At 47.2% G+C, this 12248-nt stretch overlaps 1 protein-coding gene across 1 annotated transcript in view; it reads right to left on the bottom strand.

The window, feature by feature from the left end:
* Positions 1-12248, bottom strand: part of IA-2 (tyrosine phosphatase IA-2) — a 514718-nt gene that overhangs the window by 13097 nt on the left and 489373 nt on the right. The window contains exon 21 of the mRNA XM_089545824.1: positions 10556-10722. Within this exon, the coding sequence (XP_089401950.1) occupies positions 10556-10722 (167 nt within the window). The remainder of the gene's footprint in view (positions 1-10555; positions 10723-12248) is intronic.

Raw genomic sequence — 12248 nt, 5'->3', positions numbered from 1 at the left:
GAAGATAGAGAGAGAGCAGCATACAAATAAACAGACAGAAAAATCACAGAAAGAGCAATACATGAAGTGGAAAAAAAAGAAAAATACGCAGGCACAAAGCAAAAAGCAAGACAGACGAGACGATGAAGGAGCCCGAGGGCCGGCCACAGAGCAGAGCAGAGAAGAGTGAAGCCGGCGGGCGTTTTCGTCTGCCCACAGTGCGCTTGGCAGGCGCCAGGAGCGGCGATGTTAGAGGAGGCAGAGTTGTGCTGTTGCGATGGCTCTCCTCCGCCGCAGCCATCACTTTTGTGACTATGCAATTCGCGGGTGCACAATTGCACCAATCACAAAAATGATGGACGCAGCGAAGGGAAGGAGGAGACGTGAGAGTCCCCCGCAGCAGAAGAGAAGAGAGCTCCGCAGAGGAAGAGGCCTGGCCGGACGGGTGCCCAGGCGTAAAGAGAAGAAGAGGCACAGTGCGTAACAGGACAGGTAGACAGGCGAGATAGGGGCCAGAGACAGACGAAGAAATCCCTGTGCTATCGATGAGCATGCGCAAGACATTGCATGCGCCACCAGTGGGGAGGTAATGAACAAATTCGCGAGCTGCCGCACTTTCATTTTAGGGGACCTAACGTTAAGCTCGGAATGAGATATACATGAGATCAAGACACTGGTCTGATTCTGTGTTTCTTTTGGATAGTAAAGGCTTAACATAGAGTGCGCTCAAATCGCGCTTTCTTTTTGTCGATATTCTTCGTGTATATTTCGTGCCGTGTATCGCAAATCACGCTTCGCGCGTGTTTTTGATGTACCAGAACGCGAAAGGTGTTGTGTGGTTTGCTGCAGTGCAGTTCTGAGGTTTTCTTGTATGAAGTGTCAAATTAAAACTATGCAGATCGGCGTGCTTCAACAATGATGGCAGTGCCTTGTGGGATAATACTGAAAAGACGAAGCCATAATCATTGCAGAAACTGGAAATGAAAGTTTATCATAGCGACGTGGAATCTTAGGTACCCTATAACACGCAGAGCCTGGAATCAGTCCCCACCACCCTCAACACGAAGGTGGTCTCATCGAGGCAGGTCTACGGGCATCTCACGACACCACTGCCTAACCAATCTCTCTTTACAGACCACTGAGCTATTACTTCCGGGCTCACTAAACGAGCGAAGCAAACAAAGCGCAAGCTTTGGTTTCTGCAAGTAACGAATGTGTTAAGCCTGCGCTCGTAACATGATGTCCATGGAATGCGCAAAACTTTTTCAGATCACAGCTTCAAAAGTTACCCAAAGGGTACAACAGTTTCAGGAGAATACACAATCGACCCATTTATTTCGACCCTGAAAGCACGAGCGTGACATCGAACACACAATCGCTGATCAAGCACACATTGTGAATGTTACCATATAACTTCAGCACACAAAAACAAGCACAGGACAACCGTACTGAGTCACCAAAAACGTCTGCATTTGCAATCGGAGCACTATAGAATCCTTCCACAAATTCTTACGAAAATGCATAGGGAAGCACAAAGCGTTGGGGGAGCTTTATTAAGGCATCATTGCTTTGCGCTCCACGCTCTGTGTTGTGCGCCCGAGACAGCTGCCACCCAGTCAGGCAATAAGAGGCTTCGGGGGAAGAGCTGAAAGGCGGAAAGGGGAAAAGGAAGGAAGCTTTGTTTTGCGCCCGCTACAAGCAGCGCGCTCGAAGAAACACAACGAACAGCAGGCACTGCATTTTGACGAATCAGAGCTGAGTCGTTCTGCAGCGCACACAATTCCCCGTCGACGATGGCGGCGGTGGCGGCGGCGCATAACCCATCCTCGTTTCTTCCTCCTTTCCTGAAAACCCTTTTCTCCGTTCATCGGAAGTACAGCTGTCTCTGAACGCGGCTCAGACAAGCCGACTCGAAAACTCACGGACGCAGCAGTCAGCGTATTCGCGCAGGCAGCAGCGCCAGAACTGGCGTGAAAATCCTCCTAATTAATTATACAGGCAAGCGATCTTTGCACAAGAGAATGCCAGGCTGGTCACTGTGCCTCGCTCGCGAAGCTGCCACGCCACCCAACGCCCCATTCTCTTTCCCCCTCCTTCCTCCATCCGCTCCGCATCCCCACACCACAGCCACGGCGGCGGTTCCGCTTTGTCGTTCGCTCGCTGGGACCTCTCCGCGCCTGGTTGCGACACTTGCTGCTCGCATCCACACACGCACGCAAGCGGTCGCATTTTCACCGGTGCGACACGACGCGACGCAGCGCGCGCTCTCGTGCGCGCTTATCTAAAGGAAGGAAACAAGCAAGCAAGCGATGCGGTAGGATGAAAAAAAGAAGCAAGTGATCAGCGGCGCGCCCGCAGCGAGGCCGTCACTGCGTAAAGAGTGCTGGCGGGGGAAGGGGAATAAAATTGAATCCGGAATTAAGCTCGAACGTTTTGCTGCGACAAATCCGTGCACTTAGGTCCTCTTGTTTGCGGAGCACGCCTTCTTTTTTTTGCGCCGCGGACGTAGCAAGAACAAGAGCGGCGGGAACTGCGGCAGTGGGAACGCGTGTTCGCGTACGCGGAATCACGAGCGCGGGGGTTTTTCTGCAGCCGCGGGGACCGCGAGACACGGAGAAAAAGAAGGAGGAAGAGATAGAAAGAAAAACGTGTTACGCACGCTCAAGATAAACGCGGCGCGAGGACCACTGCTACACGCTGGCGCGTCTAGAGCGAAATAAAAAAAAAGACTAAAAAAGAACGCGCAAGTAGTGACAGTAAAGAAAACCAGAGCCTTCGCAACATTCGTTAATCATCGTTCCTTTGTGCCGGCTGTCTGGCTGGAATACACCGCAGACGTTTCCCGATGTTAATTTCCCTCTCTCTTTCTCTCTTTTTCTTTCCAGCTTCGCCTTCTTTCGTGCCAGCGAGTACTTCGTAGCAAGGAAAGAGACAGAGGCGACGAAACGAATGCTAAAGAAAAGCAAAATGCGCGGTACGCTCAAAGACAAACGAGAGCCGCTTTGAAGAGGCTGAAAATTATTTGCTCTTAACCAAAATCCCTTCGCTTCCATTCGCGCTAGTTGCTGTAACTTTTCGGAACGGTGCAAGCGGAGAAACGCGCGAAAAGGAAGCGAAAAAAAAAACACAACGAAATGGGGAGATAGAAAGACAAATGAGGAAATTAAAGCAGTGGTGACGGTTGGAAACGGAATTTGTTAATCTTTCTCTCTTTCTCTCTCTCTCTCTGTACAAGTGCTGCCGAGCAAGATAAAAAAGAAATATAGAAAAACATCTCGTTCATCGGTTTTCTTCAGCCATCTCATTCTCGATGGAAACGAAACAATCAGCGCGCGGACGGATTAAGAAAACGGAGAGCCAGATGTAGGAGCAGTAAAATCAAGGCAAAAATGGCAATGCTAGATGGAAACGATGCACAAAGTGGCCGTGCCCGATGGACGAAAGAGTGATTCACTGTTTCTTTGCGAAGTTCCGCAAGGCTTTGTGTGTAACGCATGGCTGAATAACGTGGAGAACGCAAGGCATCAATATTGGGTGCCTGACAAGCCTTGCTTATCCTAGCTTTGAGGAGCTACCAAAATTAGTAACATAAAAGGAAGGAAACGGCAACTTAAAAAAAATATATAATTCTGGAAACGCTGGCCATGGAAGCTGTAAATAATCATTAAATATTTTGATTCTGAGACTTCTGAATGCATGTCTGTCTGCAACATTGTTGCATTAGTTTTCTCGCTCACCGCAATTTATGCGGACATCGGTGCCCCTGAAAAACTTTGGAGTCTGGAAAAATGGTTGCTATGTGCTATTAAATTATAATGACTTGTTACAGTTTATCATTCTGAATCTTCAATTTTGTCATTAGGCACTTTTCCTTTCTTTTGCCGCAGTATATTTCTTTTTTTTTTTTTTTCCATGAGAAATACACGCTTTCGTGAGTGGGTTTGTTGGCTTCGCCTGAATATGCAATATAGAGCAGCAAAGCAAGCTTTACAGGAATGCTTTCCTTTCTGTTGCCTTATAAGGAAGGTCGCTTCGAAACTGATACCTCCTCTTTGATTGTGGCCCATGACGGCCAAAGAATAGGTTAGCGGTGAAGGGGTAGAATTTGAAGATTACCGCTAATAATGAACGCATTTTACTGTTGCGTAGAAAATTGAAGCCACAGGTTAAGTGTGATAAAAGGCGATGCTAGGTTGATGCTTGTACGAGGTAAATGCGCGTAAGTTCTAATATTCGCCAACGCTACGTAGCGTCAATGGGTCTCAAAGCATTTCCATACCCCCAATGAGGTGATGGATGCTGCATTTGAAAAGAGGCGTCAGCAACATACAAGATAAGCCACATGAACATGCACATCTCTCATATCACAGAAAAAACAGCGTCTCGACCAGCTTATTCACGTGAGTTTGTGTTGTTCGCATAATAGAACAAAGCATTTAGCTGAACATTATGCAGTTTGCGATAGAATTAATTCCGAAGGTATTGTAATATTGCTAAGTCTGTGCCGGGTTGGCCCATGGAACGCCCAAATAGGGCAGGCAGATCACTGTGGGCAAGATTTTGGATCCCTGTTGAATCAACAGGCGGTTAAACGCGTCAGCATCCATGATAGTACGATTAGTGCCTATGAAACGTACCGCCATTGCAAATGGCTTGGGTAACAACCCTTCTCTATGAAGTGGAAAAGGTGGGTCTATAAACAGAACTGGGCAGATAAAAAGTTGTGCCTTATTTTTGAGCGATGAAAATCATGGGCTATCTGGACTTTGTACATTACGAAGAGATTGTAACACCTGAACGGTACATCGCAGTACTAGTACTGAACCGCAGTACTGAATAGGAGAGAACAGCAACGATCCCTTCTACACTGGCGCCAGGGCTTATATAAGTTTACAGACCGTGGAATTCGCTGACAATCTGCTGAACTCTTCTACCCTGCTCACAGTACCGTTCAGATTTAGAATCTTACAACTTAGGCTAGACCATGACACGTTTAACATTTTTCTAGCGGCAATGTCCTCATTCAAGGTGTGAAGTATAGGGGGTCGTCTTTTTCAAACGCAGATATTTAGCGACCCGGCATTGTGTAGCTGCTATGAATCCCTGCCGAGCCAGTGACTGGGACAACGTCTCAAAATAAGGTTCAGCAATAACGAAAGTTAGGAGAGGTGGCTCAAGTTCTTGATGAGGAATAGGGCAAAGGGAAAGCGAAATATGGACAGGACGACGCAGACAAACACTTGTCTATGTAGTCCTGTTCGTCTTTTGTCTTCCTTTGGATTTATTTTTCAGGAAAAAAAAAACATAAAGCATTGTGGTTTTCAACGCGCTACACGAAGTATTGCCGCGCTGTTACGTCCCTGTATATGGTCAAGTGAAATAAATATGAGCCATTACTTTCGCAGCAATCTTGACCTCATCAGTCTGTACAAACTTTTACTGCCAGAATGGAAGTGCAGGTATTTCTAAACATGTTAAATTTCTCTGTATCAATTGATAAAATAGACAGGCAGTACTAAATACAGCCTGTTGGCTACCTTCAGGGGTGCACGTTCACTTCGACGAATGGCTCTCTAGTGAGTTCATCTAAATGAAACGTCCATTTTGATAATGCATTCATGAACCAACTAACATGTCCGTTTTAATAAAGCTGGTTACAGCTATAAAAATTTTTACAGCTAGGAGCATCAGCCTGAAAAGTAGAAATTGAGGCGTATACTTGCTATACTTATTAAGGTTAAATGGGACCAGAAATGGAACAGTTTGCGGTGTTGCGGTGAGAGAACATACGTGGCACATGTTCAGGACAATGCAACATAGCCTATGCCTGGGCAGGTCCTCTTGCGGATTCGGAGTCAAAAGAATGTAAGGCAGCAGCTGTGATGCACAATAGTTCACAATCATCGGCACTGGAATCGACAAACGTTATATGAAAAAGCAACTTTAACCCCTGAAGGTGTTAAAGTTGCCCACTATATTGAGCAAAAAAACAAAAACAAACCGACTAGAGCAGAGTAATTCGTGATAAGCACAAAGAGAAAAGCAGAAATTTTAGTGCAGCTCATGTTGTTATTGTTATTGAAAGAAGCCGGTGTTTAATAATGATACAATATCTGAGTGGAAATAGGGCAATTTTTGCTTCTACAAAAAATACACTGACCAACTGTAAACAGTCTTGACTACATCGGCTTTTCCCGTGTAACAACGCTCAAAGAACTGCGAACTGCCTGTTTTCTTCCATTATCGCAACGTGGTACTTTGTCGTATAATTAACTCTCCGCACTCAGTGCGGACGCTGAAGCTTAACAAACAGCTCTTCGCATGACTCCGATAATTTGCATGCCGTGATTAATTATGTTTCGCTACTACTAGGTTGGCTTATCGCGGGCAATTGCACCTGCCCCCGACATCGCCGCGCGCTCGCTCACATCTAGTTTCGCGAAATTTCAAACAAGCAAAAAGGGAGACAGAAAGAGAGAGAGAAAGAGAGAGAGAGGGCAGCAACTCTAGTATCTTGCCACGTTCACCGCTCGTTTTCTCCTCATACCTACCGAAACGGGCGCCTCAGAAACAAAACTACCTAAAGAAATAGATGAAAGGAGAAGAAACGGCGAGAGATTCATCTGTCGCCATGCCAACATTTCTCTCGGGCGCTTCCAAAATGAATGAGATATGTTAATCCCCGGGCATAGTTCAAAGATGCCTTAAGTGCCTCAAAAACAGCGCCGGGCGCGCGGGCGGCTCGCACGCACGCACACGCGTATGGGAGAGAGTGGCGGTGCAAAAACGGCGCACTCATTACAAGCGCAGCAGACCTCATTAGCGTCGATTTAGAAACGAGGATTGCTCGCCGCCGCCGCCGCTCCTCCCGCTGCAGGCCTGTTGCGCCCCGCCAGCGGCCTCCGCCGACTGCCCTGCGCGCGGGTACCGGGGCCTTTTGCCTCTCCTCTTAAATGGTTCCCGCCGCTTCGCCCAATCCTCCCTGCCTCCCCCCTTTTTTCTTCCTGGCGGCGCCGAGCAAAGTTTCGGCGGGGTGGGGCCCCCGCTAATGCGAGCGGAATTGGCCTTTCATTAATGACTGCACTCACGGACAGAAAACGGCGCCCACTGTGCGCGGGTTTCGGAGCTTTAAGCTAAGCGAAAGGCCGCGCCGCCGCCGCTGGCGCTCGCCGGCCGAGTTGCGAGTGTTTTCACTTAGAAGCTTTATTGCTACTTGCGCAGACATGCTGAAAGTATGCCTGCACGTGGAGTCCTCTCTGAGGCCCGGGGAGAAGGAAAGGGGGAAGGATTTGTTTTTCGTCTTTCGGTTGCGACCGCCATCGACGACGTGGGATGCGCGCACTTTTGCTTCTTACGTTATGTGCTTGTTAGCAACGGACGCTTACTTGTAAGGTGCAGACAATGGGACGTCTTTTAGGCCTCGCAAGGGGAAAACCTTGGCTTGAGAGGGGAAAACGAATAAGACGCTGTATGAATGTCGGGATCTCTAGCATAAAAGGTGCATGACGAAAAGTGCGCGGACAACGGCGCAAGAAAACTGGCGCGGGCTGTATATTAACGCCAATTAAAATAATTCCTTCACCATCTCTAATGCCTCCTCGTCCTCCGGCTTTCCTCTGCATTGAAACCACCTTGGAGTGAATACATAAACGTTTTAGTTAACAGAAATGACCAGTCAAACTTAATTATATGATTAGCGAAAGGCGTTTCTCTAGCAGGGGACCAGGCGAATTCTGTAAGTGCCTCGGACGCAAAGCACACAAGGCGAGGCTGCAATGGGTGGCGGCCGTGCGGTATGCAATACAAATGAACAAAACTGACACAATAATACTCACTGAATAGAGCCAAAATAAGTATCCTGGCAGATGTAGGACATACATGAGATGAAACAGGCGTTGAAAAAAAAATATTTGTGTAAACTCCCATTTTTTATTGAGCAAATTTGCAAGCACAGTGCTAAGCAAGGTGTGTTGCTGGGCGAGTTGGTTGAGGTGCATTTAGAGAAAAACAGCGCTAACGTTTTTGTTATAGATAAACCGATTCATTGCCATAAAGTGCAAGAGCTTCCGTGATATTGGATCACACTTTTTTAAAGTCACTTCCTAATCCTAACTTTACAGTACACATGACGTTGCCAGTCTAAGCGGCGTGAAAAGTTTGCACACAATTAATGTCGAACAGTGCGGCGATTGCACAATCGCGACATATTCATCAAGACAGCACACACAGATAAGTGCACACCCATAAAAAATTAGGAAATAAAACTTGGGAAGTTAATTAAATACATTTCTCAAATCACATATTGTAAACATCGTCAGGCTATGAGCATTTTTGTCAACATCACATATCGCATCTTACAATGACATCAACGAGGACAATACAAGAATTTCTTCCCTTCAAAACCACGCACTCTCTTGTATGAAAAGAGACTTTGCTCTCGTGTATCCTATGTGCACTGCACTTCTCTGGTCTTAGGAGACTGACCAAGGGGGGAATTCCAAAGTGACGAAGTCAACCGTGAAGTGGTGGCACCGACTGCTATTCCTCAGAGGCGAAGGCATACCTGCCTAATACGATGCCACAGGTTAAAAGCTTGCCCATGGCTACCGCGTTTTTACAAAGATTGCAATACAAATACGCTCAGTGCATTAGAATCTAAGCTCACAGTGCTCGAATCACAGGTGTTATAAATTAATTCGAAACTTTCTACAACGGCGCCCCACGTGATCAGAGGTGCAGCTCTCGAATGCGAGAGCACTGTTGTTACTGGTAGTATTGATACTCGCGCGGTGGTTCAGTGGCTTTGGTGTTCGGCTGCAGATCGTGGGGTCACAGGGCTGAATTCCGTTGGCGGCTGCCGCATTTCGGCTCTACGGAGGCGTAATAAAAGCACGCCTGTCTACTGTGCGATGCGAGTGCACGTTAAAAAACTCCATGGGGCGGAATTCAATCCGCAGTCCTCTCCTATGGTGTCCTTCATAACCCACGAGCAGCGTAAGGACGTTAAGTCTGCCATACTACGCTACAATTTAATATTTGTAGCGTTAGCAAGCAAGGATAAGTTAGTAGCGTGCGCAAAGCTCGAAGCTTATTTCAGAAGCGCCCCTCTGCATGAAACGCTAAAAGCTATCGTGGAGGCTTGCGAGAGACTGAGTTTCAATGCCGCAACTTCGATTCTTTCATCGACAATGATGATTTAATTGGAGGTAAGTTTTCCATTTTTTTTAACTTGAATAAATAAGCGCACATCTTTCGCAAAGTACTAAGGTACAGCATGAATATTTCCGATAAATAAAATGAGAGGGCTTTTTGAGTGATCAGGACTGCTTGCCGGTTAATTTAGAGGTTTAGGTCACTTACTTTTTTTTTCCTGCGCATGTGTTCTTTGAACTCGGTACATATGCAATGGATATTGTTATCGGAATACCGAAACCACGGCACTCGTATGGAACATGCACCCTTCTAGGGCTCCCGCACTGCGCGTTTGAAACGTCCAAGCAGGTCAACCACTTTGAACAGTCAACGTTGCTTGGTTATTTCAGAAGCACCCCTCTACACCCGTAAACTCAGGATCGCAGAGAACAAGGTTCTGGAGAGAAATATTGCAGTACTGGTGCCCTGTTAGCATTTAGAATTACTCGCGGTATACACCCAATATGTATGACGATGCACGAGCGGCCTTAGTGAGACGTTAAACTTAGGAACACCAACGTCCTATAATACAGAGCTGAAGTGTCAGCCCTCGTAAACCTTTGTGGTGTAGTGCGCATACAGATGTTTTATACCGAAACTTTGACTGTTGGCGAGCGCTCGGGTAGACGTACTCATACTTCGGTCTACTCGAACAGTGCTCGAGTTCTTGCGCGCAGTATCACAACTAAGGCAACGATACTTACAATTCAAAGACAGCAATAGAACCTCAGATATCATTCAGCGCTCAGGGTAGGGAAACCGACAACGCGAGTTTAATGAAAGTATAAGAAGCGAGTGCTTTTGCGTTTGCTTTTGTATATAAAGGATGCCAGTGGGCAAGTGAACGCAGAAATCATTCCTTAGACAACAGAACTGTTTCGAGGCTTGGTTCAGTCAGCTTGCCAGCAGGGCCTCGAATCAAGAAGTAATTGGTTATTTTACGTGAAGAGAGCGCTATAGTAGCTTTCTACCTCGCCAAAACTTGACGCTGTGCTAAATGCGGCGTAACGTACGGCTCGCTTGAAGAGTCGATGCCGACGCTCTCAGGAAATATTGGTGCGATAGCCTCATAAGCCTTGTTGGGAAGCAAATGTGTCCTCGGAAACTAAATTCGCTGATTGCTTGGAGAGATGTGACGTCACAAAACGGAGCATTCTTATTGGGTGATTGCCTCGAGGGAAGTAATGTCACCAGACAGGAAGTGAATTCAGTTCGGGTAACGGCATTGTGCCTGTGAAATTTTTGTACAAAATATGATTCAGCTGTGAGGTGTGCCAGGAGATGAGGCCTACGTGACGTGAGAGTGGTGTGTAAGAAAGGAAATAACTTACACTAGTGCACTGCATCGCCTGGCTAGGTCTAATGCGGGGAGCGCGAATCTCACCTTCTGAACTCGAGCAGGGCCTTGACGGAAGCCGGAATACCGTTGTCTGGCCACGACAGGAAGTGGAACTGAGTCACGGTCCGGGTCTCGCTCGTCTTGAGGTTCTTGAGGTAGAAGCTGCGCACCAGGTAATCGTCGCACCAGATGTGCTCGGACACCAGGTGCACCTGCATCAAAACATCGCAAGCGGTCAACCTCGGGAGTCGTGGCTATGCTGGTCCCCAAGGAAAGTTGCCACATTGAGCAGCTTCTAATGAAATTCTTCTGCGGCCCTAACTCCTTCTGTGCTGGCGAAGAAATGCGAGGGACAGATGCATTTCGATAGCGGCAGCGACAGCGTTCTGCGTGCCACACGCGTAGCACGCCGCTGACGCCGGCCTCTGACGTCACTGCGGCAACGCTTTCGCCCTTCGCACAACCATTTTCGCATGTCGCTCCTACAGATGTCCCTTAACGTTTGTGGCTACGCTAGAAAATTGATCTGCTTCGAAGCAGCTCGGAAAACGGCCGGAGGTCAAATAGAAGTGCTGCCAGATTTATTAATTTCACGGCCATTCGCTGTCATTGCAGGCTACCCGTCAGCGCTAGCCGTTTCAGGGTTTCCACGTACGCTGGAGTACTGGTTCGTAATAATTGGGACACCGATTTTGTTTCACATTTGTGCTTTTTTTTTTGGACTAAGAGTGAGTTACACCCACAATCAACTGTCGAAACAGAGGTCTGACACCAGTTTGGCTGTGAGAGGAGGATACAGAGTTACGACGTAACCATGCTGTTTTTCGGGCCGAGTGCACTTCGGAGGCGTTCAGAGTTGTTAGACACATTCTCGTTGCAGCCTCTGTCAGTCGCTTTACTAATCTTTACACACTTCCGGAGGCTCTGCAGAGTCTCATCAAGCATATTCAACCAGGCGAAGTTTGCACATACCATCTACTGCTGTTAAAAAGGCTGGGAAAAATATTTTCGTTGACTACAATTTTAAAACGCCCTTAAATCGATAGGGCACGTTGAGACTGATATCGACCCGTTAGACCGCTTTCTAAACGGGTTTCATGACCGAAAAAAAAACAAGATAGAGGAACAACATTGTGCTTTCACACTTTCTCTCAACTCAAATTGTCTCCTCTGTTTATCTCTGAGCTGCGGTTTCGAGAGCGATGTCCCATCCAGCAATGCGGTGCCATATCGCCGTTGTTCATCCTGTATTTACTTTCTTCGCAGTGTTGAGGGGCAGCACCGGCAACATAGCAGACCTGCGTCACACGCTGGCCTCTGTGGCCGCTGCAAAACACACATTACGCTTATTTTGTGAGCAGTACGCAGGTTGATAGAGTATGCTCACGACGAGAACTTTACTCTCTACTTGTTTTAAGTCCCCCCGTTTAAGACGTGGTGCAAGACTTCTTGATAGCCACGGGAAAAAAAAATGTAGCTAAAGGGCGCCTGTTGCAAAGAAGCAGCCGGGTTTTCTTGCCTCGGAATGAATCAAACCATAGCAGGGATGACGAATAAATTATAAAGAGTAACTGAAATGGAAACCAAAACCAAAGATGATGCTGGAAACCACGAACGCATCAGCCTGACATACACGCATGTTGCAAGCTGCCACACGCTGGTTGTCATTCTACGTAATTTCATACATTCACCAGCGAAATGCGGATAGTGCTGGTCCCAGATGAATGTTTCCTTACGC

The sequence above is a fragment of the Amblyomma mixtum genome, chromosome 5 (genome assembly GCF_055824585.1).
Source record: "Amblyomma mixtum isolate Tamu chromosome 5, ASM5582458v1, whole genome shotgun sequence".
Lineage (NCBI taxonomy): Eukaryota > Metazoa > Arthropoda > Arachnida > Ixodida > Ixodidae > Amblyomma > Amblyomma mixtum.
Note: the sequence above shows the minus strand (reverse complement) of the source record. Positions and strands in the feature narration are given on the sequence as shown.